The sequence below is a fragment of the Rhopilema esculentum genome, chromosome 21 (assembly GCF_057945365.1).
Source record: "Rhopilema esculentum isolate cy_ngs chromosome 21, ASM5794536v1, whole genome shotgun sequence".
Taxonomy (NCBI): Eukaryota; Metazoa; Cnidaria; class Scyphozoa; order Rhizostomeae; family Rhizostomatidae; genus Rhopilema; species Rhopilema esculentum.
The window spans coordinates 3,552,409-3,579,520 of record NC_142835.1 but is presented as its reverse complement, the minus strand read 5'-3'; the positions used below and the strand labels follow the sequence as shown (position 1 = coordinate 3,579,520).

General features: G+C 39.0%; 1 protein-coding gene across 1 annotated transcript in view; it reads right to left on the bottom strand.

The window, feature by feature from the left end:
* Window positions 1–27,112, bottom strand: part of LOC135684536 (uncharacterized) — a 60,090-nt gene that overhangs the window by 1,389 nt on the left and 31,589 nt on the right. Inside the window, exons 36-73 of the mRNA XM_065200130.2 lie at window positions 26,369–26,713; window positions 24,895–25,888; window positions 24,217–24,512; window positions 22,269–23,591; window positions 21,169–21,579; window positions 20,828–20,962; window positions 20,251–20,552; window positions 19,891–20,055; window positions 19,450–19,509; window positions 18,818–18,934; window positions 18,373–18,493; window positions 17,452–17,849; window positions 16,691–16,879; window positions 16,047–16,242; window positions 15,142–15,314; window positions 14,555–14,692; window positions 14,170–14,399; window positions 13,596–13,939; window positions 13,002–13,256; window positions 11,743–12,641; window positions 11,296–11,464; window positions 10,430–10,674; window positions 9,961–10,137; window positions 9,133–9,409; window positions 8,180–8,747; window positions 7,428–7,698; window positions 6,693–7,136; window positions 5,961–6,194; window positions 5,470–5,754; window positions 5,033–5,260; window positions 4,762–4,848; window positions 3,964–4,128; window positions 3,465–3,628; window positions 2,965–3,115; window positions 2,044–2,329; window positions 1,500–1,678; window positions 769–1,125; window positions 361–585 (exon numbers count right to left, since the gene is read on the bottom strand). Coding sequence (XP_065056202.2) covers window positions 361–585; window positions 769–1,125; window positions 1,500–1,678; window positions 2,044–2,329; window positions 2,965–3,115; window positions 3,465–3,628; window positions 3,964–4,128; window positions 4,762–4,848; window positions 5,033–5,260; window positions 5,470–5,754; window positions 5,961–6,194; window positions 6,693–7,136; window positions 7,428–7,698; window positions 8,180–8,747; window positions 9,133–9,409; window positions 9,961–10,137; window positions 10,430–10,674; window positions 11,296–11,464; window positions 11,743–12,641; window positions 13,002–13,256; window positions 13,596–13,939; window positions 14,170–14,399; window positions 14,555–14,692; window positions 15,142–15,314; window positions 16,047–16,242; window positions 16,691–16,879; window positions 17,452–17,849; window positions 18,373–18,493; window positions 18,818–18,934; window positions 19,450–19,509; window positions 19,891–20,055; window positions 20,251–20,552; window positions 20,828–20,962; window positions 21,169–21,579; window positions 22,269–23,591; window positions 24,217–24,512; window positions 24,895–25,888; window positions 26,369–26,713 — 11,603 coding nt within the window. The remainder of the gene's footprint in view (window positions 1–360; window positions 586–768; window positions 1,126–1,499; window positions 1,679–2,043; window positions 2,330–2,964; window positions 3,116–3,464; window positions 3,629–3,963; window positions 4,129–4,761; window positions 4,849–5,032; window positions 5,261–5,469; window positions 5,755–5,960; window positions 6,195–6,692; window positions 7,137–7,427; window positions 7,699–8,179; window positions 8,748–9,132; window positions 9,410–9,960; window positions 10,138–10,429; window positions 10,675–11,295; window positions 11,465–11,742; window positions 12,642–13,001; window positions 13,257–13,595; window positions 13,940–14,169; window positions 14,400–14,554; window positions 14,693–15,141; window positions 15,315–16,046; window positions 16,243–16,690; window positions 16,880–17,451; window positions 17,850–18,372; window positions 18,494–18,817; window positions 18,935–19,449; window positions 19,510–19,890; window positions 20,056–20,250; window positions 20,553–20,827; window positions 20,963–21,168; window positions 21,580–22,268; window positions 23,592–24,216; window positions 24,513–24,894; window positions 25,889–26,368; window positions 26,714–27,112) is intronic.

Below are 27,112 nucleotides of genomic sequence, written 5' to 3'. Positions count from 1 at the left end.
AAGTTGTAAGAAATGATTAACTTAATAATTTATATTGTTAGCCGAAAAGAAAAATTCTTCACTGTTCTGCAGGACCGTACTTATAAACTTGATATAAATTCATATAAATTTGATAAAACAAACAAATGATTCGTCTTCTATAACGCCAAAAAATCCTAGCAGTTTTCAAACTCAAGAGAAAGACCGCTTTCCATAGTAACACAATTCATTTTCAAGTAGGTTTCAGGGACATTTTGACAATCTTGTTTATTCATTAGAAGTGCTGTCAAGCTGGGAAAATAATAAGTACAAAACACAATACGTAGATCCAAGGCTGAATATGAAATTTGATTTCCATTGTTGTTTGTTAAAACCGCTCACCTCATTCGAAATGTCTTTCTCCAGAGGCTGGTTAACTTTGACATTAAATAGTTCTTCAACGACATTAAGCCTGTGTCGAGTTGTTTTTGTGTGTCTGAATGCATTTTGCAGAGGGTTCTGTAAAGTGACGTTGTCAGCGCCCTGCCTTGCGCCAGTCAAAGCATTGACCGTTGGCGACGATCTTGACCGGCCGAAAAACATGTCTTGGCAGCAGATTCTTAGCGCCTGTGTACAAAATGCTTCAAGGGTAAAATATTTAAGCAAATCTTCTGCATCAAAATACAACATTTCAACAAAATTGGGGGGGAGGTAAAACGTAGCGAAATTTCTAGAAAAAAGTAAGAAGAAAAAATTAATCAACGACAACGAGGTTTCATGGAAAAATAATAAAGAATTAAGATTAATCACCTTGTAGAATTCTCTCAAGAAGAGTGGGTTGTTGTCATCAGTGAGGTTGTCTATTTTGACATGTGCCATGCAATGCAAAACAACAACGATAAAGTCACCCACACTTTCCATCCTTTCTTGCCTGATAAATAAAATTCTTCTCGAACGCTCAAAGAAGAATGAGTTTCTAAATGCATTGTTGGCATAATTATTTGGTGGCAAGCTGGATGCCAATAGCAAGGTGACCTCTGGGATATCCAAGTGCTGCTGCAAAAGCTGGGTGACGAAGACACCGAATCGGTAGACGACAAAGTGTGTTGGACTGAGTTCGTTTATGTCAACTGGAATTAGCTCTCCCTTGCACATCCATTGTGCGTCCTGGAAGATAGCAAGATAAATATAGGTGAAACAGGTTTGAGTGTGATAGGCAACTTTAAATGATCTGCATGGTAACTTTAAAAGGTTGGTGCCAGCACCAAAGCAGTCTAGCATTGTACACGAAATTCCCTGGTAATTCAGAAAAATTGGTACAAGGAGGGGTTGACAGAGGAATTTATGCAATATCACCGAAATGAAGTCTGGCTCAGTTGACAAGGGGAGCAGAAACGTCTTACTTTAGGAAGGGTAACATTTTAGGGATGTAACGGATATCCGGTAGGCCATAATAATTGAGATATCCTTTTCAAAAAAAATGTTTTCTATCAAACCTTTTAAAAGAATGACAAGATACTAAATCGCAAACACGAGCGTACCTTGATGTCAATATATGGTCGTCCTCCCTTTGCTCCAGCAATGCCCGCATCGCCGGTGCCATTCTTGACCATGTCTTCAATCTTGTTGACAGTCTCGAAGAGGGGCGATCCCAAAAGCATGCTCAGCCAATCTTGCTCAGTCATTCCTTCCGGCAAGCCTGCAGTTACTACGGGATATTCTAAACCAAAGAGAACGAAAAATTACAAATATTTTGCTGCTTTGAACAATTTATTCCTTAAAACAGCTAGATATCCTTGAATTCAAATTAAATCTGGCAAAAATTTTCAAAATGGAAAATCTTCTAAAGACGATCGAAAGAGATTTCAGGAGTTCAAGAGGTTTCAGGGTAAGAAATCTAAAGAGTCAGTCTTAGTTCCAAACTAACATATACACTTGACTATAAGTCAATATTGTATTAAGCAGACGATCAAGACAAATTGCAGTACATTCCACAACTCATCTAAAGCACCTTAGTCCCGTAGGGCTCAAAACCTGCAGAAACAGGCTTAAAGCAATTTAAACAAAAAAAATGACAAAACCCACCCCCACTTTCCATTCTCTGTGTTAATGGACCTGTCGCTGATTTTACGGGCGTTTGTGATATGCTCCTTGAACTGTCTTGCAAAGCAGCGATCTTCTGTGGTGTGCCAGTTGCACTAAATGATTCCTCTCCACTCAAGGCTTCTTGAGACTTAGCACCTTCAGACTGCTTTCTCTTTCGTCTTCTTTCCTCAAGTTTCTGACGCAATGCCTCTTTTGTTCTTGCCTGTTCTTTCTTCAAATTTTCTTCAAATTTCGACATATTCTCGAGATGTTCCTTCATCAATTTCTATCATTAAATTAAACAGAGCACATTTGAAAAGTTTTCTTGGCACATTTATACAATGAATAAGTTTTATAATGAGATTTAGGCCACGATGGGGTGTTTCCAAAATGAGGGAACCGGCCTACATGGAAGCTCAGTTGCAAAAGTGTTAAGAAAATATCATCAGGTCTTGCTTTGCTGACACCGCCAATTTCTTTTGAAGTGCCTTACACTGTTATATCGATAAATGATAACTTGTGGACTATTGAAAAGGATTTTAAAAAAACTCCAGAATTTCTCAATAACATTTTCAATAATGCCAAAAGTCATACAGAGTCAAACGATGAAAGAGTTCAGCGTCATAATTTTGCGCAACCGTACAAAAATAAGACGAAAAGACCCGATAAAGTGATAAAGTGATGATAATTGTCTGTATTGAGACATCTTTTTAAAGGCACTGTATCCCGATGCACTCCAATGAACACCAAATTCCAATTGATTAGACTATACAAAAGACCTATTTTTGCGAATCTAATCGGCAACGGAAGACTAATTCCCAAGGTTTTCTCAATCATAAACGCGTCGCAACGCCTGTGTTAAATCTGATGCCTAAATGATTATCTAAATGCATGAAAATCATTTAGAACGGAACACCATACCTCCTTTTCAGACTCATCAACCTCTTTCTGAGCTTGTTCCAGTTTCTCCGCTTGTTCTTTTCGCTTATTTGAAGCCTCTTTTTCAGCTTCCTTGTCAGCGGCCTTCAAAATTTCTTTCTCGCGTTCATCTTCAAGCTCTTGTTCTAGTTTCCTATTCAGAAACGAGAAACCGGTTATTCAGTATTTCTTCAAACAAAACAGATGAATGGCTTAGTTATTAGGAAACATGAAATCCAAGCATCCTTGATATTCACATTCTTGTGCTGATAACGAATCTTCCAAACACCTGACTAAAAAACCGGGAACAATGGATATGCACAACATTACAGATATCGGGGGTATGGGGTCAGAAGGGGGGTAATGATACCATTTAAACAAATGATAGACATAGAATAGCAATTGATCAAGCAAAAACAGAAAATAATGAACAATATGAGATATCAATGTATCAAAATAAGGATAAAAGATCATCAAGTAACAGTTACAGAATATGAAAGTACCTGAGCTCAGCCTCCATTCGTTTCTTTTCTTCTTCATTTTGAAGTCTCATATTCTTTTTCATATCGTCAATTTTAGAGGCGATTTCAAAGGAAGCATTTTCACGGTACGCCTTCGCAGCTTCGGCTGCCTTCTCCGCCTGCTCATTATACTGTTCAACAAGCTCCTAGGAAGAAATGAAATTTAACATTGCGATGGTACTAAGATGGTAAGGTTGTAGCAATAATTGGAATAAATGTAGTTTGATATTGTGACGGAATCGGATGGTAATAATAGATCGATGTGAAAGCAATTAATCGAATTTCGAAAATCCGCGGAGCATCCCCTCAAGTAAAATAAACGGCTAATTACTCTAATGATTTGACAAGTCAAAACATACTAATTGCTCTAATGATTTGACAGGTCAGAAAATACTCATGGTTTGAAAACTTTTCAAAACCCTTCGATAAAGTCCCCCAAACATGTTCCTTTAGGACGGCAAGGATGACCCTTAAGTCTTACCTCTTCTGAAGTAAGGTCCTGCATTGATCCAGCAAGCTCCGTCATCTGCTTCTCGCGCAACTCCAACCGCGCATGTGCATGTCTTATCTCAAGGGAAGAAAGGGGCTCTGTCTCCGTTTCTCTTAACTTCTCTTCAGACTCTTTGTCGAATTCAGCGAGTTGTTTCTAAGAAAACATTAACAAGGATTGCTACAAATATTCCGTTTCTTTGTAAATCGAAAATGGACTTCTAATGAGAACCGATGCAATCCATATCATTAAACACTTATCACGAATCACTTTTTGTGATAAATTGACTGCTGAACAAATCGTGGACTGCCCAATCATGAACAAAAGATGAATCAAGATCCAAGCAATAGGAAAGAAGGAATGCTAACTTCTCAGAACAGAAAAAATGAGTATTCAACTAGGTGAGCGTTGATAGCTGAGAATATAAAAAATCCACCAACATTACAAAAACGAAAAACATGACAAATAGATTTTTAGTTTGCATCACTTATCTTGGATACAAAACTGCCTTTCTGAAACTGAATTTGAATACAAAATTTCCCCACATCTGTGGTTTGATAGCTTCTTATCAGGGGACTATAAACATTGCTGCAAGCCCCCCCCCCCCTCTCCGACTCTACCCGTTTCCCGCTGCAACATGGCGCCTACTATACTGCCCTGAGTTCCCTAATGCATTCTCTCCCTTAAAGTACCCTTGTCCTCTACAGTATCCTTCTTCCTTTACTGTCCCAATGTCCCGTAACCATGAATTAAACAAAACTGGACATCTGGTATCGCATAATGACAAACCTTATGCTTCAGTTTAAGCTCCGCTTTCCGCTGAGATAAATCTGTACTGCTCAAAGATCCAGCTTCAGCAATTAAATCCATAAATTCCTAAAACAAAATTTCACTGTTAACAAAATAATGCGTTATATGGTGAAAATTTGGGTCTTTTTTGGCAATTAAATGTTGATCTTGAAAAGAAAAAAAAATTCTTTCTTATTTAGGTATTCAGCGATAATCTTGAAAACCATCCATAAACGCACGATAGGAAACTACTATAAAGCAACTACTTTACCTTCTCTTGCTTGGCGACAAGCTCTTCTCTCTCGGCTTGCCTATTCTCCTCCATAGCAGCACGTAACTCGATGCGAGCAATCTCCTTTTCCCTAGCGAACTGCTCCTCTTGTTCTGCCCGCTCACGCATGTGCCGTTGCTCAAGGACTTTGTAAATAAGATTTTCAGCGTCCTTAGGATCACCTCCAGCAACGTGCTGAGCAAGCTTTTCATTCTGAACTTCTCGCAGCTACAAATCATAAAAAAATCACTTTAAAAGAACTCCTTGACAATATAAGGTATCAAATACAGCAACCTTGAAGCCAAAAGACAAAGGTGGCGGACATGAATTTAAGGGGGTATACAATGTACAAGTCATGATTGTAAAGCTTGCCGCATTTAATATGGCTAGCAAGGAAAATATGTCAAGGGTAGCAAATTGGTGATTAAGAAGCATACCTGGTCATTCTGTAGTTTGCTTCTTTCCTGCTGCTGTTTCATCATTTCCTTTGCCATTTCTGCCTCATGTTTCATGGCCAAGGCAGCGGCCCTCTTTCGCTTCCTTTCTGCAATCCTATCCTGCAATGTCGAAATCTGCCTGCTTTTCTCTGAGTCCATATTCCTCTCGAGCAAGTCAATTTGTTGTTGGTGTTCACTCATCAATGCATTCAGCTGCTCCTCCGACAGATCTTTCTTGCGCTGTTCGAGTTCTTTCTCGAATTTTGCACGCCTCTCCTCCAAGGCCTAGAAAACAAAAACGATGGAATTTCAAAGATGCATTAAAATCCAGCTTTACCTTGTAAGTTTCCCGTCCTCTTATAGGCGCAGCTAGACAAAAAAATATCCTTTTACATATGATCAAAACATTCCTTGACTTAAAAGATTGAAAACAAGTTGAAGGAGAGCACACTCATGGGTCTAATTTAAACAAAACTTTTTATTCCACAGACCTTGGTTTTCTGCTCATCCATTTGCGAAACAATAGAGCCCTGTGCCATTTTCGCGTCGTCGTCCAATTCCTCTTTCATTTTGTTGACATCCGCTGCGTGGCTCAAATCCATCTTTACCTGCTTCTCCTCTTGCTTTTCAAGCAGTTCTTCTTGCTGTCTCTTTTGCTCTTCACTTACTGAAGAAGAGGCTATCTCCTTCATGCTGGAGCTATCTGTGCCACCCATTAACTCGGCCTGTAGAGAACAAAAATGAAAGTTTTGAAGAAACCTATAGCGAGGACTTGATACATTATCACGATAACCTCTCTATTTTAGATTTGAATGGTTTTAGATAGCTATCAACCGTTCATTTAGTACGCCAACTTTAAACAAATTATTTATTATTATTATTATTATTATATTCGTTATCGCTTTAATCATTTATCTAGGAAGAGCACATATGGCCTTGTCAATCACGTCTTATTTCACGAAATCAAGCCAATTCTCAAGCAACAATTTGCACTTTTAACAATATGACCTACAACTAAGCAATTGAAGTGAAAGCCCGATCTTGAACATTCGATTTCTTTTCAGACACGATGTGCAAGCTCGGTACACTGGGCAGCGATGCAAAAAAAATTACATGTGAAACCCAATCGCCTCCTAACTTATTATACCTTATTTTAACTTTCATAGTCGCAGGAACAAGAACTGTTGCCTAACCTATCAAAACTAAATCACAATGAAAATTACCTGTTTTGCAGAGAGTGCATCCAATTCTTTCTTCAAAGCGGCCTCTTTCAGCTTCTGATCACGTAGCCTCTTTCTGGCGGCTAATTTCGCAGCAACAACAGCCTCACTGTACTCCTGTTGATTCTTGAACTTCTCTTCCATTTCACTGGCATCTGCAAGAAACTTCTCTACCATTTCTCTTTTTTCGTCATCACTCATTTCAGATTTCTCTCTTACAATGCTTGAAACTAATTTCTTCTTCTCTTCATTATCAATTTCCAAAATTGCTGACATAATGGTGTTGTCAGCCATTGTGTTGTCTACATCCTCCTCCGCAGCTGCGGTTGCAAAAAACTCAGCCTTTTCCTCCTCTGTCATATTTGCTAGATCTGCACTTCTATGCTTTCGCCTTTCCTTCCTTTCACGTAGTTTATCTTTCAAACTTTGCTGTTTCTTTCCTTGGTTCTAGAATGGAAAAAAGTCGCTTGAAAAAATTTTACAAAACTCGTTTGCTTTTTTACATCTAAGAAAAAAACTTTCTCACAAAAAAAAGATGAATCCCTATCAGAGGATACTTCCTTGAGGGAAGCAGCAAAGAAATGATTGTTCTCGCAGGAGAATCAAGGGATCAAGGAAACCTGACTAGCAAAATGCATCTTGAAAAGCCAAATGTTTCGGAAACTCTTTGCAACATCTTAGCAATAAACCAGTCACTCATACTAATCTACTGATAAAAAACTAAAAGAAGAAATTTACGTTTCTGAGATCATTCAACTGCTCTTCAGCCTTGGGGTTGTTCAAAATATTCAGTTCTCTCGCTTTTCTCTCCATTTCTTCGTTGAGAGCAGCCCTTCGCTCACTGCTCTCAGCCTCCATGTCATCTTGGTAGGCCTTCCTCAGCTCTGCGATTAGCTTCTCTTGTTCTCTCTCGAGATGCATCAACTCTCTTTCAAGCTCATCTTCACTTGGCAATTCAAGATCAATAATGTCAGCAACGCCGGCAGCTCTGGCTTCTTCCATATGTTTTCTGGCGACGGGAAAGAAATGGTTACATATCTTCATCCGGTTATTCACGGTGGCTTGTATTTTGTGATTAATGATCTGCCATTTCATACAGCTTAGATATTACTTAGAGAACTTTTCGAGTCTCGACTAAAAAGATAAGCTTTACCTTCATCGTGTCGAAAATCACCTAAACTTTCAATTGAGACCATGATCTTAGTAGTTAAAAAGTTGAACTTTCGACCAACATGGGATAAACTTCAAGCTCATATAGGTAACATGCTGTTCTTCAGGTATTACCGTCGATTAACAAAGAAAATACTTTCAAGGGTCGGAAAAGGGGCGTTCTCGTACAAAAAAGCAATCTCACACTGTTAGCTTACGTAGCTGATTATACAATTGCGAATTTTAGTTAATGACGATGCTTTAAAGGGCAAACCTCATGAAATTGTCGTTTTCCCTTTTAGTATCATTCTATATGAATTCTGGTTTAATTGTCAACATACCTCATTAATTCACGCCTTTTGTTCATTCGCTCTTGTTTAAGCTTCGCCCTTTTGTCCTTGAGCCTTCGTTGTTTTTCATTATGTATTGCATTCGTTTCATCTTGCAATTTCTTAGCATATTCTAAGATAATGTCTTCCCTTTCCTCCTCCGAGGCTGAACGCAGTTTCTCTTTCAACTCGTCCTTCAGTCTAGCAGCAACCTTTTCCTTTTTGCTTTGAATATCTTCCAAAACTTCATTAATCTCCTTAATTTCCGCCTGGCGCAGGCCACTTTCAAGCTTCGCTGACTCCATCATATGCTTTTCAACTATTGCCTTCATGATCTCCTTGCGCTTCTCTTCCGTCAATTCCCCTGATGCAATGACATCCCTTATATCAACTTGGTGGCTTGCAGTTGCCTCACCAAGCTTCGAAACCTCAATTCTAGATAAGATCTCGTCAGCATTGAATGACTCTTTTGTTCGCTCTGGCACTCCAAGGCGATCATGAGCTCGGCCTAACGCGGTTTCCCGCGTTATTCTACCTTCTGCATTTATTATAGATGTTTCAGTGATGCTGTATGTTTTGCCTAAAAGTTAAAGGTCAGCAGTTCAACTAAAACAGCTTTTGGAAAGTCTTTCCAATTGGATAAATACAATTCTGTCATATTGTGGAATAGTTTGGTAGGTTTAAAATGCATCAATTCTTAATCAGGTATCAGACCTGAGATTAAAAGACCAAACATGTTAAACTCGTGCATAACAAATGTGGATAGAGGAGAAGAAAGGACATTGCAGTGAAATTCAAAGGCATAAAAGCCCAAGCACTAGACCAACGGATTCTCATTTGGATAAAATAACACAATAAACAGAAGCATACATCCTTTACAGTTAGTACAGTTGGTTAATGACTTTCTTCTCATTTATCTAAGACATCCTTGGGTGGCCTATAGTTGGATACTGATGATAAATTACCTGTCGTAATGTTTGCACCAGCATACTGTCTTTCTGCACCAACAGGCATAGGTCTAGCACCACTTGCTTCACCAATCACCCCAAGAGTAGTGCCACCAATCAGAGGTGCCAGTTCTACAGCACTTAAAGGCCCGTTTTCACTTATGACTTTAATAAGTTTCTGCAGCAAAGCAATCAATTCACGACTTGATTCTGAAGTGGCAATGTTATCACCATAAGAACCAGGCAAATTTGCATCGTAATCGCCAGCGTGGTAGACAGATGACGTCAGCAAACCCTAGATAATCAGAGATAATCTTGTTTATTAGAAAGGCTTGGGAAAAAACCCTTTTTTCTGCTTCTGATAGAGAACGATTGGTGCAGTGTTAGAGAAGGGTTGCAAAATCAAAAGTGAAAAGGCATGTCAGCCCAAGTTCACCACTACTAAAAACATTTTGTGAATGGCCAAAAACATAGCCAAAAAACATCACAATACGCCTTCCAAATAAATCCCAATTCAGCTTTCTGTGACCTTATCTTCAAAAAGATGAAATCATTTCATTTCAATAAAATAGCACATTTTTACCACCATTCAACATAAATTTGAATACAGAAAAAGCTGAAAATATCCTTTTATTACAGGTAAAAAATTAAAAATAGATAATATATGACTTTTCATGAAAATTTTTGCACCACTAGTACATATCGATCACCCTTATTTCATACTTAAACCTGAATCTCGAAAGTTTGACTTGAATGTTGGTTACTATATGTTAGCTGCTGTCAAAGTTAAAAGTCAAAAGCAAGCAATCTGCAGATAATATGGCATATCAAACAAATTATACATGCCTTTGCTTCAGTTCCACTGAGATCAACCAGTTCCCTTGTATACTCGAGCGATTCGTGCTGTTCATCAAGGGTTTCCATCCTCGTTTGTAGCTGATCTTTAAGATCATTTCTCAGTCGTGATTTCGCATTCCTGTATCTTTCAGCTATTGTCTCTTCTGCATCAGGATTCATGGCGCCCTAGAATCAAAAGAAAGATTCGTGAAACAACTTGAATTTATAATCAATCCTGAACTAGTCTTCTATTGGCCAGCACTTCGACAAAAAGTTCTTCGGATTCTTTAGTTGGTTAAGAGCTAATGTAGCAAGATATTAGGTTAAAATAAAGGATCTAACAAACATAAATAATTTTTTGCTGAATTCTTGATTCAGACTTATTTCCCGATTGAAAAAAACTCGATAGATCAGGACCTAGCTCAAAAGGGCTTGATTTATTAGCAAATTCCTTTTTCCTTATTTGTCAATATCGTACCTCAAGTTCTTCCATCCTTGTCTTATACTTATTCTCTTCCGTTTGCAATTTGTTAAAGAATCTTTCAACGCATTCCCTAAACTTGAAATGCGATTGTTTATGTTGCTCTTCTCTTTCTCGCTCTTCCGCATCAAACTGCGTCAACACAGCAACAACATCTGGTGGTAACCCAGAAGCATGCTCAATGGCAGCTTCGCCTCTTCTCTGCAATTCGCGGTTGCAAGCTTCGACAATAGAGGAAATACCTAGAAGGAAATAAAAAGTAATTTTTAACAAGCTGAAGTTCGTCGTTCATCTATAAAGTCAAAAAATCTAGAATGGTCGCTAGAAAATTTCCAGCATGCATACTTGTTTTTTTTACAGACAATTACAGTTTCAATTTGCCTGGGTTGGGATATTACGGCTACACACAATTTACTATTTTGAGATTTTAGGGCTTGTGTCTGCCTGGGTGTTTCAATAGCATTTAAATCTCGAATTAACCAACACCAAAATGTTGGTAAGCTCGGTTGACAAATTGTTTTTAACTAAAAGATTCGACTTCAACAGAAATTGTGTTTTTTGAAGGGTGGTCTTAGGCAATCTTACTCAAGTTACCTTTTTCAGCCAAGTTAGTCTTAGTCAATAGGCAATCTTAGTCAAGTTACCTATTTGAGCAGTCTATTTTTTATACTTCCAAAGTAACAATACCCGACTTTAGAGATGAATTAAAAGAGATATTTAGGATTTGGAGGGGGAATCTTCCCACACCCCTATGGCTTCCATAACAAGGTTTAAACTGCATCACCTTAGCTTTCTGTCTACATGGAATATGATTTTGCCATTCATGAACAACCTTGACTAAAAAAAGAAAGACGAATCCTTACTCTCATTTATCATCTCCTGTTTCTCAATGACTATCTGTGCAGTGACATTCTCGTCCTCTAGCATTTGTTTTACAAGCTGAGTCTCGACAGATGTCAGCTCATCCTCTCTATGACGCTGTCTTCTCCAGTAACTTCTGCGGCCAACCAATTCTTCCTCAAGCATTTGAAGCTAAAAGGCGAAGGTAGTAAGGTTATAATTAAATTGAACATTTAATAAGCAACAGTTCTACCACGGGCAAAACTCACAGCAATGAAATCACAGTTGTAACTTAAACAGGTAACAAGCACAGAAGAGCAACTAAATGACTGAAAAATTTGAATAACAAAGCAAAAAGTTCTAAAAATACATCTTTCAGTTTAGAACTCTAAAACAACAAATACAGGGAAATCCCTGGTTATAGAAGAAGACAGAGCAAACCCCAATACGTAGATTAAATGTACACATACAGATCCATGTGGTGGTTTCTTCTTGCGTTGATTTTGACTTGAAAGTGATGTCACTGGCTCCGTAGCCCCTAACTCATGGTTGTATCTTGCAGCAACAACGGTCGACAACTTGCCCATAACTGGATCAACAATTTTCTCACCAAGCTGGATAGCAACCAACCCTTCACCATAAGGATCCTCAACTGACCCGCCAAGCGGTATTATGCCTTCTCCACTTTTGTCTTTCTCTACTCCCAGAATTGGCACATCAAGCCCAGATCCGAAAGGATCTTTCATTGAGGTTCCAACGAGAATTGGCAGCAACTGTCCCGTTGTGACATATTCATACATTCCAGGGGATCCCCCATTTTCTTCAAGAACAGTTGCTCTTTCCTGCCTTCTTGCTAGATCAAGACGATCTCTTATTTGCAGCGTTTTCATGCGGTTCCTTGCCTTGCCAAGGTCTTTCGAGCAGGTTTCAAGAACATTCTCTTCGTGCCTTCCAGAAGTATGCTCTGTTCCTGTCAGGCCATCATTCAAGTCACGCAGAGCATCAAGTACCTTTGACTCATGAAACAACTCATTCACGTCTGTCAGTGCTCTGAATCCTCCAGCAAACCTTTCTACACATCCTTCTTCAACATCAATGAATCTTGCACTAGTAACTTTGAGCTCTTGCTCAGAGGAAGCTTCAACAAAGCTGTCATAAAGCAACACGGGTATGGCTATTGGAGACTCTTGGTCTTCCAGCACTGTTCCACCTACAGGGATCACTGTTCCCAAGAACGGATCTATTGTGACGGCAATGATGGGTACAGGCTTTTCAGTAATTTTGTCAAGCATCATAGAGCCAAGTTCAATGGCGACAGGCAGGCCAGTGACAGGGTCCTCGTGGCAGCCACCAACAGGGAATGCATTACCTTAAAAACAGACAAGTTATGGATCAAGAAAAGTTATGGATCTTGTCATGTTGAAACAAAACATCTGTCTTTCCATCGAAAACTTTTAAAAAAGTCAGAAGACGTCTTAGTTTAAAAAGAAATGTTTATTCAGTACTCTGTGTCAGTAAAAAGCGATAAACGAAGAAGAGGGGATCCCGTAAAACAATAAAGGGAAATTTCCTTATTCTTTCCCAACTGTCCGTTACCTATTTAACTGTATTAGAGATAAGAGCTCTCCCCCGTGGAAATAAATCTGGCGATACAGAGGATCACATAACCTTATATACATGTACCCTTTAAAACTGGCATTCGACTGGAATACAAAGCTTTTTGCCTTACCTGTGACAGGGTGTATCGTCATTCCAAGTATTGGCACTGGCAGTCCTTTAGTCGGATCTGACATTGAGCCATTTAGTCGCATATCGCCTCTTTTGTCAAGCGGAGACAGATGGCATTCAACAGGTTGCCCCGTATGGGGGTTGATAGGGTATGGTACGTACGGTATAAGTGGCTCTGAAGAGTTCGTAGCCTCGCCATTGGCACTGTCGGTGGTGAGTATGAGGCGCGATGACACTGGATCGTAAGCAACGTTTCCTAGAAAAAGAAAGGTTATTAAAGCAAACAGTTGGGGAACAACATACAGAACCAAATTAGATGTTAAATAGAGCGGGGCGGGTAGAAAAATTATAGGGTATAGAATCTGTAATTTGGACGGGTTTACAAACAGTAAAAATGGAACTGAATCTAAGAATACTGAATATTCAATAAAAATTTTGTTTTGCAAGAATAGAAAGATTATCCTAAGACATTGTGAGACTTTAATTAAATATTTTCTTGGCATAGATAGAAGGGGAATATACGTTTTTAAACTCCCAAAAAATCGGCTAGCCTATAGCAAACACGCGTTCCTTGCCTGAAAGTATGCGAACCTACCTTCAATTGGCATTGCTCTTGCTGTAACTGGATGAATGAAGAAACCAGGAGGTATCTCAACTTTGCATGTATCACCGCCTCTTTTAGCGTCAGGCAGCCAGAGGAATAATTCCAACGAGTTGGGCATTATCAATCCTGTTTTAGGGTCAAGGAATACAAGGTTCTCGTCTTTTACACTACCATCAGCATTGAAGAGCCTCTCTCGCAGTACAGGCTCCTCGTTTTGATCAACAATCATGGCGCCGGTACACTGACCAAGTAGGCCCCAGCATCCACGTCTTCTGGCTTCACTTGTTAGCTCGACAGACAATCTTTCAATCAAAGCTTGCACTCTCGCACCGACCCTGAGACAAATGCACAAAATCAATTCAAAGTTCACGAGACTTTACACACAAAGATGATGACTTTAAATATAACACTTTAGCTTTGAATACTGTGATCAGACATTTCGGGCAGAACCCATCATTTTTTCACTGTCTATTGTAGTGTTCGAAAAGCAAGAGTGGAAATGACTTCGAGAGCCGTGTTTAACAGAATGGCTTTTACTCCCCGAATAAAATCACAAAGCCCCTACCTATGCTGGAGGTTTTCATCGAATTCGTGTTCTGGATCCAGTTCATCTGCTTTTCCTCTGCTATGTGCGTAGTCTTTTAGAATTCTGACAGCCTCTCTCAGCTGTGACATAAATGCCACTTGGTGAGCTTCACGAGCTTTGTTATCTTTATCAAAGACGTCTCCTTGCTTATCCAACATTTCAAGGAATGAGGAACCAACTTCTTTTCGGCGTTCTAATTCTCTTTCAAGCTGGAAAACAAAACTTAAAAAGTCAGGAAACATAAATTACTATTGTACAAAATTTTCACAAAACATCAAATCACTTTCGAATCAAAGTATTGAGACCGAAATGCGGTCTAAATTTTAATTGAATGAAAAAATGAAAATAAAAAAATGAAAATCACCTCTTCCCGTTTTCGCTCAAACTCCTGCAAATCCTCTTGTGTTGCTAAGGCAGACCTTCCTTTCAAGTTCAGCTTTGCTACCCATAATCCCTTAAGGGATTCGGCTTGGCTCTGAATCTTTTGGTAAAGCTGCTTGACCTAAATAAAATGCAAAAGAAATGGTTTATCATCTCGATTGAAGATGGAATAATTTCTGAGCGATTGAGAAAAGGTATTTGAAAGAGTATGAATGAAATATTACATTAGAAGTATTAAGAATTCAAGGAAATGGATCGGGGGAGGTCAAGGATTGTATGTTGATGATGCATTCATCTTTCAAATCACAAGCAGCTGTAATGATGGATTATTCAATACGTATTGATATATGATATTGATATAAGTCAACATATGATATAAAAAAAGGGTTGAATTAGCTTAACGATTTTTAAATTTCGCGTTAAAATTTCGCGCAATTAATTAAGTTTTGATTGACTTTTATCAATATAACTTGCAAGGTTGCAAAGTAAAAAGCCATAGAACTGAAACGAGTAAAACGATTTTTGATACAGAGTTTGAAGTGCGAATTGAGAAATACAGCTTGGGCTTACCTGGTCTTTTTGCTTGGCCAGAGCTGATGTGACGTCACTCGACTGTTTGGAAAGAGTTGAGTAGAAATCTTTGGTACTGAAAGCTTCTAAATCAACTTGTTGGTTGTAATCCCAGAATTCGTCACCTTTTATTTGGACATCATCCACGGCAACAACTTGGCCAGCTGAAGTTCCTTGAATTATTTTAAGACAAAGGATTATTGATCAATTAATCACAATAAATATACAAAGGCTATATAAAGAATGTACATAGAGTCCTTTCAGATTTCCATTGCTGTACAAAGGTAACCTTAAACCAACTGGAAATATTGTTATCTAAGATCTTCTTGGCTTGAAAACGGCTCTTAGTAGAGTCACTCGGTGCAAATCTTGTGCTATTTAGGGGTAAAGTCATGAAACTTTGCACAAAGAAAGTTTTTTTGCACCAGCTCCCCTCACTATCTAGAGCAAAAAAGCAATAACTGATATCGAACTTCTTAAATAGCATTCAAATATTTCCCCCCTACAAAGGCAATTTTATTCCAACAGGGAAATATAATTCATTTTTCTGGTTATTGAAAATGGTCGACTCTGGCACAACTAAACACTTTGTTTTCTAATCGTATCTTGGTTTTTAAATCCAGGTTGAACACTAGTTGAACATAATTAACATGATATGAAAAATCATTGTGCATACCGAGAAACATAACGACTATCAAAATGAAAATTTGAGTTGCATAAAAATCCCACTAACTAACATCTCCAAAACAACAAACGTACTGCAATAATTTTACCGCGAAATTTCTTCCTCTCTATACAGCTTTATCTCACAGAGGAAGGACATACCCCCTGCAATGTAACCCAGGCCCCGCAATTACTAGCTATATTGACGGTATACGGTAGTGTAATTTTCAATAATAAATTACCTTCTGCAGCACTAGTGATAGCCGGGGGTGCCTGCTCGTAAGCTCCCAGGATTTGATTGTGAATATTCATCTTTTTGACGGGGTGAACTGCAGAGCCTTTTGAGGAGTATTTATCGAAATCGTAGGCTGCAGCTTTCGACCGGTAGCGAGGGTTCAAGTACATGATTTTCCTCCAGCCATGCTTGCGGAATATCATCTTAAATATAACAAAAAGAAATTGATCATTAAGGGTTTTATGTACACATTGGGTCCTAATACCAAACCGATCGTTTCAACACAACCATAGATTCTTTCTTTACTTTGAAGCTTCTCAATTTGAAAAAATCAAGCAAACAATACTTTAAGCTGCAAAATATTATTTGTATAAATTGACACAAGATGAATAAAAGTTTTTTGGCTGGTTGGATTTTGTAGGCCATCTAAGATACATTTCTGACAGTTAGAGAAAGGGGATCGAAACTTGGAAAGAAATAAAAAATAGCCACATCAACTATTGAAAAGATTCTAAACTTAAAAATCTGAACTCAAAATAACTAACATTTTGAAGCTGCGTAAAATATCGCTATTGGGGTTTAGCTGTATAACGATAACACGATCTGAAATAAGAATTAGCAGGTTTGAAACTGAAACAAAAGCATCCTCACCAATGCAATTGCAAGTACAATCACAAGAAGGAAGAAACTGCCAAGCATTAGTCCGATGTAAAGCCAATCAGGTGTGATAAGGATGTTGCTGTCGATGGCAATCCCGTTTTGGATGATAAGTCGCGGAGTGGTCGGAAAGAACGGACCGTCTTCGGCGCACTGGGCTCCCTTCGCCATCACGCGAATGAACTAGAATGGAAGCCACATATAACAATGAAATTTTTTTGATAAAGACTGCTTATTTCTAAGTTGATAGAGAATAGTTGTTGTCAGAATCTGGAAAAACCTTTATGGAATCAAAAAGGATGGTTCTATTCTATAAAAGCCAGTCGTTTTTCGTAGAATACAACCATCTTGCATTCGTAGAAGACATCTTGCATTCTACACAATCATGGATGAAAAGATCGTGACAGAACCGCACATCGAAGCATTGGCTTAAACAATGAAACTAGCGGAAAAGTTGTTCAAAGAAAACAGTTATACGATAAACCATTGGAAATGAAAGTTGTATAATGTCTACTTCAACTGTGACAATCACCCGACTCTAGCTAGCTACGTTAATCATTTATTCTTTCTGCCATTAAGATACACAAATTCAATTATACAAATGAGCAGCAGAACTGAAATGAGGTTCTTCCTCACTCACATTGAGCCCAAACACAAAGAAAGCCTCTTAATCTTTTGAAAACCAATGCCAATACAATTTTGATTATATCTAATATATATAATTTGTCGGAAATTTAAATAGTGTAGGTACGTACCATTTTGCTGTCGGAATTTGAGCTAAGCATGAAAACATAAACTCCAGCTTCACTGAATTTGAAGGAGAACAGAGTCGAATTGGTCTTCATGAGTCGATGTTTCTCGGCCATGTCCTTAAAGGCTCCAAAATCAAAGTTCGGGTTAGTATTGTACAGATTACCCTCATCGTACTCTGGGAAATAATTGTTGTTAACACCAAACAGCATAGGTTCACCATGCAGAAGACAGACAGTCGGATTGGTCACACCAGTTAAATTCGTGCTGGCAGGTGCAACTGTGGTGGAAATTGCCCTTCGTCGACGCGATGGAGCGGTTGTTTGTGGTGCTTCCGCATTGAAGTTTAACAGGGCTTCCAAAATGGCTGCTGGAGGATCGTACACACCTTCGAATCCGTTAGCTGTAAAGAAACATCGATAACAAAATATCAGCAAGTTGTTGTAGGGATTGCATTAGAATAAAAAATGGAGGAACAAAAATAACTTTAACCAACTTGTGGTTAACTTATTTCTTGAGCGCCAAAGTACCCTGGCATGTTTTTTACATGTGCGTATGACACAAGTTTTAAAAATGATCAAATGGGGATGATCACTACAAAGTTTGTAGCTTGCGACACTTTCTAGGTTGAGAAAGGTAAGAACTAAAAGGAAGGAGAAAGCATACAGGCAAAAAACGAAACATAAAGTAAGTGGAAACAGAATGCACGTAAGAGACGGAAAAGTGATGTGACTGTAAAAAAGTTGGAAAGGTTTTAATACGTTTAGCAGCATGTTAAAACAGGCTGTGACTATAAGCCACGTAATATAAGCAAGGAACAAAATTGCATGGTCTGGTGTATCATCATGTCGCTCAAAGGACAGTTGACCACCACTTTGATTTCCAGAGGGAAGATAATTATTAGATGGTATCTTGTATCCACTTACCAGTCAACTGAACGAAGTAGCACGGGTAAGCCTTGTCGTCAATCTTTTCGCATTTATCAACGCTGAAACTATCCTTCAAACTAGGAACAGCTGAAATTTGGCTATAGGTGTATTCCTTGATCTACAACAGAGCAAACAAAATTATCTGCCAATCGAATTAAGATGACAGGTTTTATAATCAAATCATAAATAGCAAGAAATCAATAAATCACTCTGATCACTCACCCAGTAATCGACCATTTCGAAAATAAGAATTAAAACTTTAAGGTAAATTGGCTATCACTTCTGCAAAGGTCATGATCGATGGTTAATAAGAATAACAATCAACGTGAAGCCAAAAGGAAAACGACCGTACGGTCTCCTAGAAATCGACTAAATTCGAAGCAAATTGAAAGTTAAACTGAAACTAATGTGAATACGTATCATTGAAGAGACATTAACTTACAATTGAATTTCCAGCGCCAGTGATTCGTAGCTTTGGAGGAGATGAGCATACATACTGGAGACGTTTCTTGTTATTCACACGACAACTTTTCCCGCAAACTTGGTCGAGGTCCTCCACCTGAAATTGAGAGTAAAACTGAAGTTAATTCCGACTATACAAAAAGAAGGAAGATTTGTTAATAACAAGCTATTTACGCAAATTTTTCAATTATTCTATACTTTAAATTTCTTAGCAGCTTTACCAGAACTACAAAAGTCTGATCATTTATCAATAACGTCAACGAAACATGTAACAGTTAAAAGCCGCAAAAGGCAGCTGGAGCTAGAGCATGTGACGTCATAAAGCATTCAAATTCTTTATGCTGTATATTCAGTTCTGTCAAGTCGATATCGAAATAGATGGCATTTACTCCCCAACATTAAATATTTGTTCTAATTATTCATTCATTCTAACTAAACATTTGTGAAACATTTATTCTAATCAAAAATCAGCGCTCAAACAGAATGAGCATAGATGACGCTGTTTCTTTTCATAATATCCCTCTTATTGCTAAAAATCGTACTAAATAAAGTAGTCCCGAGTCAGATTCGAAATTCTTCGCTCACAAGTCTTTCTTATGAGTATCTACATACCACGCATTTGCACATGCCAAGCTGACGATCATATCCAAGATACTCCGACGTTTTGCAAACCTATCAACATGAAGTAACGCTTATAAGAAAACAGCAAAGTACTTTCCTACAGTGAACCTAAGACAAAATTGCATTGCAAAAGACTGTAGCAGTATTCAGCGCATTAGGGTTTACGAGCCTTGGGTATATCAAATTCAGAAAATGCATGCAGAAATTAAAGATTTAATAAAAAGAATCTATTTTACAGAGAGTTTGCACAATTAAACTATCTTACATAGTTAGATACTTTGCGAATCGATTTCAATTTATGTGCATGACAATAAACCGAAAACAAACATTGGCTACCTCGGTACACCACCCGGTTGCTATTCCAAGTTGACACGGAATATTTTCATATCTTAAAATCTGTAAATGAGCTAGATAATTGCAGAAAGAATTCACCTTTGCTTTGCAATGTTGCTCCCATTGTTGCTCCGTGAAACATTGGCCATCTTGTGTTCTACTGGTTCTTTCCGGACAAAGTGGATAAAACTTCCGGACACAATCCTGTTTCCTGCCGGATAGTACCTGGTAGCCTTTCTCGCACTCGCATGTCTTATCACTTGGCTGCAAACAAAAAAGCGGGAATTGTGTGAGGAAAAAAATCAGCAGCATAAAATAAAAGCAAAGTTACTGAAATCTAAAGAAAAATACTTACAAGACGCAGTTGGATACAAAAAAGAAAGAACATAAGAATAAAATGGGGCTTTGCCGTATATTTAATAAATAATTGGTTGATTACGTGTCTGAAGACCTTCTTACCATGAAAACTCGATGCAGCCCATTACAGCGACACTTTTGTTGACCTCTATAGGGCTGTGTAGCTTGTCCTCCGCAATGGAAACATGCAACCTGTCCCGTCAGATGATTATAATGGTTCACTGCACATGGCAAGCATTTAGAAAGATCACCAGCATACTTTTCGCTGCTATATGTGCCGTTGGGACATGGCGTTGGTAAAACAGTGCCAGATGGACAGTAGTACCCAGGTGGACATGGGTACGATTTGGTTCTTTTAACTCCATGCACCGTATCGTTAGCTAACGGATAATCAGTGGTTGCTCCTATAACAAGAAGATGAAAACGAATTGTTTAATAATTATCATAGAGACAACAATATTTCGCAGTGTTTCTAATGAGCTGAGGAATGATAGATCCAAGTTATTACTTTCCCCATTCGTTCTTTCTATAAAAACATGACACGACTATCGTACAGTTAGCTACAGGCACCTTTCTGTTCCAAAAATTGGCCTAGGTGTTATCTGGGGTCTTAATATGGCTGACAATAATGGCTGACAAAATGGCTTACAAATTTTCGTAGAAATTTATCAAAACAAACCTTGGAGACAAATAACGCCAGCTCTGCATCTTTGACATTCTGCTCTATCTGACATATTACCAAAAAATCCCGGTTTGCAGACCTCGCATGTGTCTGAAAACGTATGCCGTAAAGCTCCATCTTTTTCTCTGTATCCTTGTTAAACAAGAAAAAACAAAAAAATTATGGACTAATTACATTAAAGTATCGCAGACTGTTAGATTGGGGAAATCTTTTAACGTAATCTTGAATATCTGATACCGAGCTCTCCTACTTCTTCAAGAAAAATAAACTAAATGAGAAATGGGACGGCACGTACGTAGTCTTGCAGAAATCTTAACATACTACTGCTAACAATATACCTGCTGGACAAATTTTTGGTAAAACTGTGCCGGCCCGGGTGACGTTGCAGGTATTTCCTCCTTCACAATAATGACCTTTCGGACAAGGTATTGCCTTTTCTGATCTTTCCGGACAGTAAAAACCTGGCGCACAGGGGAGCTGTAATTTAGCCTCTGGACAATAGAATCCAGCAGCACATGGTCTTGGTTGTGCAGTGCCATTAAAGCAGAAGGAGCCATTTGAACAAGGGATGTAGAAAGTAGAACCGTTCAAGGGGCAGTAGTTTCCAGGTGGGCAGGTAAAGCAATCGTTTATGTTACGGCCTTGTGTTTCATTGCGGTAGGTGCCTGCTGGGCATGGTTCAGGAACCAAGACACCTTCCTCGCAGTAGTGACCAACAGGGCAATGGTTCTGGGAATAGTCAGCAGTTCCTGGAAACCAATATAGAACAATCATGTCAAAAACACTTTTGATTTATTTAATCATATTAAAAAAGTTGTAATACACGAAACCTTATCCGTTTTTAAATTTGAAACACGTTATAATCACATATAAATATATAATTGTATAAGGCGTAATAGTCAACAATAAGAGGATTTAACAGCTCTTATAGGAGTTGGGACTTTTCTAGCTCTGTAAATAACTTTTCAGCTAAATAACTTGAAATAAGTTAACATTCAAATGAATGTAGTTCTAGACCATGGCACGGGTATATGACAAGCTTTTTCGATAAAGCAAAGCTTTGTTCTAAGTAGTGCTAGAAGACCTAATTTGTTTCTAGTTTTAAAGCTAGAAATTTGCGACTACTTAATAAAGTTTTCATTAGCTTATCAATCTAGTATGAGGGCGGACATTTTTGAAAAATATTACTAAGGTTTGGAAATAAACATAACTTTTTGAAATAAATTGGATAGATATACGAAATAAATTTGTAATCAAAGATTTTGAAAGCATGTCAGATAATATAACCTATAACTAGAATAAAAAGAAATTATTTTTTGATGTAATAAATCTAGACGAGATATCGAAACACTGACCAATAAGAATTTTAGAATTATCTTGCAATCTAGCCTTTAACATGTTATTCATACGCAGTAATATTATTAAGCTAACAGCTTACCATTTAGTCTGCACCAGTATCCAGCAGGACATGTTTTACAGAAAGATTCATCTTCAGCAAAAGAATAATTGTTGTATGTTCCAATTCGACATGGCATTCTGTCCATGTTATATGGGCAATAGAAGCCGCGTCCACATGGCATAGGAACCGTATTATCATCCGTACATATAAAACCAGGCGCACATCGTTGGCAATCAGATATATTAGCTCTACCCTTTGTAGTTATGACAAGGCCCCTAGGGCATTTGATTTTGTCTATAGCCCCTGGAGGACAGTAGAATCCAATGGGGCAAATCTCACCAATTTTTGGATCAGTAGGCCAAGGGTCGGGACTGCCGCGTCTGCAGATATAGCCACCGCTGCAAAGACCTGCGATTATTCCGCGTTGGCAGTAATGACCAGGTATGCAAGATCTACACTGTGCTGGTGAGTAGAGTCCGGTTTCATTAGCATATGTGAACGTTCCATTTGGACAAAACTCTGGAACAATTGTCTTATTAAGGCAGAAAGTATGTGGTGGACAAGGCTCTGGCATTGAGGTGTTACCTCTGCAAAACTTACCAGATGGGCAATCGAGACATTCCCAAGATCCCTCTGAGGGTTGGTATGTCCCTGGAGGACACCCTTTGGGCACAGAAGTGCCGCTTCCACAGTAAAAACCTCTAGGACACGGGTAGCTTGTTGGATTTGCAAATTTGATCTCGATAGACTCGGGGCAGTAAAATCCTTGGAAGCATTTTCCAGATGGTTGTTTGAGTCCCGGTGTTTCACAAAAGTGGCCTGGATCACAAGGTGCACAATCATTTCTTGACGCACCCCCAACGGTCTTTCTAACTGTACCAGCAGGACACAAGGTGGCATTCAAAGAACCTATTTCGCAGTAGTGACCGGTTGGACATTGTCCTGAAGCTGGATTTGGTACAGTCTGGCCTAGCGAGCATAAGAAACCAGCATGACATTCCCCTGCAGGCGCGGCAAGCCCAGTATCATTGCAAAACTTACCCGGAGGGCATAGAAGACAATCAGATAGTCTAGATCTATTGAGCTTCGGCTGAAAGGTACCCTTGGGGCAAGCAGTTCCTGATGTAGTCGATGTTCCATTGCCACAATAATGACCAACAGGGCAAGTCTTAGGATAAACAGTCGCAAAGCCAGGACATGCGAAGCCCTCTCTGCATGCAAGACAGGAGCCTAAACCAGGTGTAGGACTATACGTTCCTGGATCACATGGTTTTTCTCTCAAAGCTCCGGCAGTACAGTAATGCCCGACGGGACAAACATAGCCACCTCCAGTCAGATTGGTTGGTTTTGGAGTAGTTGCACCTGGAGAAAATGTAAAATTCATGAAAACACATGTACAGCAAAGGGCAAACATTTGACGGAAAAGATTTGGCACGACCTTAGCAAACAATATTCTCCGCCGAACAAAAAATTCGGCTAATTTGGTCATATTTTCGGCAATTTTTTTCAGCAATTCGTTGTGCTTTTCAATTACCACAATAAAATTTGTCGTCAAAAAGGAAAAGCAAAAGAGATAAACACAATTCATACACCGAATATTCTTTACTTTTAGGTACCCTTTAAAACAAACGACAAAACCAAGATCAATGCAGTTATTTGTTTCCCGGTCAAAATTCTGGTTAGCATCTAGTTAAAACGTCAATTTGCCGCCCTTAAACAGACAAAAAAAGATAGAAGTCACAACTTCTATTTGAGATAATATGGTATTGGCATTACTCTGACAAAAGTTTTCAACCTTGAAATGGATCTCATCGACATCCATTTCAACTATCCCGGCTTAAACTGTAAACAAATTCTTTTTTAAAAAACTTTTAATCTTTTCAAGAAGCACTAATGATTTCATAGTTATAAGTTTCCTTTAGAAATGCATATGAAACTATAATCATTCTCATTAACCCGTGTCCCCGTTCTATAATTATTGACGTACCAAGAACACAGATGAATCCTGGATCACATGTTTGTTCAGTCACCCCAGCTCCTGCGTTGGGGTCACACCATTTACCTGGACTGCAAGGTGTGCAGTCAGAAAGATTTGCAGAACCAGTTCGATTTGCAAAGTAGCCACGTGGGCACGGCTGTGGCAGGTAGGTTCCTTCTACGCAGTAATGACCAAGGGGACAACGATTCGCCGGTGGGTCGGGCCTGCTTGCTGAGCCGTTGCAGAAGAAACCTGGCAAGCAAAGGCCTTCTGGATTGCTTAAGCCTCGTTGCTGGCAAAAATACCTTAAGTGAAAAGAAAATAGAACTCGATGAAATGCATACTGCCGAGGGAAATGTTCAGAAACTGAAATAGGCCACCAGGTTCTTAATATTACGCAACAACAGCAATTGGAAGTATGTGTGCAAAGAATAATAACAAATAATTACAATTGTGAAACATTAATATAAAGTTTTAAAGAACAAACATTTAAGAAAAATAGCCTAAAGAAAGCTATCCAGTTGAAACAGGAGATATCGCTCAATGCTCGATAACAGACCCATTGAAGCACACATAACGAAACTTTGGTATACTTTCAAGCGTCTGAATAGAATAAAAATATTAACCAGAAATAACAGATGATGCAATAGTTACGAAAGCTCGTCTAGCCTCTGTATTGTACATTACCTTGGTGGACAAGCATCGCATTGTGATGGATTGACTAATCCAGTCCGGTTGGACCAAGTACCAGGTTGGCATCCAAACTCTGTCGCATACCGCGTTCTAGTTGGACAGTAAGATCCGGGTGGGCATTCCCTACCGGTCAGTGTGGTCACTGCAGTGACAGTATTATCGCAATAGTACCCAGCTAAACATGCCTTGCATGACGTCATTCCAGTGTTATCTTGATACGTTCCATTTTCACATCTCCTTGGTAGACTGTAGCCAATTTGACAATAATGACCTTTTGGGCAGATAAATGCTGGAGGATATTGAAGATTCTGTCCGGAAGGACAGTAGTAGCCATTTCCGCATTGCCCATCTGGGCTTGATAATGCAGTGTTGTTACAGTAGAAACCGGCCGTGCAGTTCACACATTGACTAGCATTATGTGCACGCAAAATTGGCTGATACGTGCCGGGTTGGCATGCTTTTGGCGCCGACGTGCCTTTGCCGCAATAATAGCCACGTGGACAATCTACTTCAGTTCTAGATATCGAGCCATTAGGGCAGTAGTAGCCTGCATCACATTGGTCTCTGGGGTATGCTAACTCAGGAGTGTCACAAAACATGCCAGACAAACATGGCTGCATCTGAGCTGATCCTGTGGGACAATAGAACCGGGGCTGACATTGCCTAAACCGGGCATTGTCTGCTTTTGAAGGGCAGTACCACCCAGGATCACAACTGTTTGTGGGCCTGGAATTCCCAAATCCTTCGCAATACTTTCCACCTTCGCAAGGGAGACAAGCACTGTCATTCTGCATTCCAACCTTATCATTAAAAGTTCCAGGAGCACATTTGAATTGGTATGGCTCTTTCGTTCCAGCAGGACAGTAGTGTCCTTTCGGGCAGCTATTAACAAGGTAGTTTGATGTTTCGTTGAGGCAGAAATAACCAGGTGGGCAGGTAAGGCATGCACTCAGGCCTTCCACGTCGGCATAAGTTCCCTGAAGGCAAGCTGCAAAAGAACGTTTGATCATAATGATTCAATACATTCGCAACAAAGAATACCTTTTACATCCATACTTTCAATTTGTTGCAGAAGGCTAAGATGTTAAGCAGACCATCCATGGCAAAACCAAACAGTTGCCATTAATCATATTAAATCGACATAAGCATTACTATCATATTTTAAAACACTGACGTATAAATACAATGAGTGAAGTCAGCAATATTTCCCAAACCTTTCACTGTGCAAAAGAAATTTCTCAAGCAACACATTCTTGAGACAACACAACGGAAGTAGCAGGACAAAACAATCTTGAAACTTTTCTATCTTTGGACTCCAAAAACAGTGAAGATTGATCAATAAACTTCAAATCCATGAAGATTCACAAGACCTTGAAAAACAGGTTTGAGTTATCAATTCCTTTTTCATGATTTCTAGTATATGCGTCATTTGTAGGGACCATCAACAAAAATCTAGTAACTTCCTCACCATGATATGATTTACTTCCGACCGGACAGTAGTTCCCTGATGGACATTTTCCTCCAATACTCAAATGACTAAACGTGGCTGGACAGTGCGTAAGGTTGGTCAGCTGTGGGGTAGCTGTATGCGATCCGGACACACAATAATAGCCCGGATCACAGTCTCCACTTACGGTCGTCATATTCCAACTGGCACAGAACTTTCCTGGATCACATGGCATACATTCACGTTCCTCCTTCAAATTCAGGCTGTTGCTGTATGTTCCCAATGGACACGGTCTCCAGTTGTTTCCAGTACCAGCCGGGCAGTAGAATCCTTTAGGACACGGGAAGATACCGGATTCGTTTTGGCCTGAAAGATAAGTAAAGAATAGTAAATAAGTCAAAACTTAAACATACAATAACACACGAATTGAAATTGGATACGAAATTCCAATATTGTTAAAAAACGTTGAAAGTAATAAAAAAATGCTAGAGCAAAAGTAGAAGGCCTATAAATTAACTATCCTAATTTCAGTTACATATATGACAAAAATAAGAAGATAAGCTGGAAAAAAATTGAAACTGTCTTGCCTGCTAAGGATTGTAGAACCAGACAACTGATGCGGTTTGGAATAAGCTAATAGTTCAATAAACTTTCATTCATAACAGTTACTGATTACCCATCCGTTAATAACAGCTCGAAGCTGTAAAGACGAAATTTTACACCTTTTGGTATAACGACAACGCAGAACCTTCTTGTTCTACATAC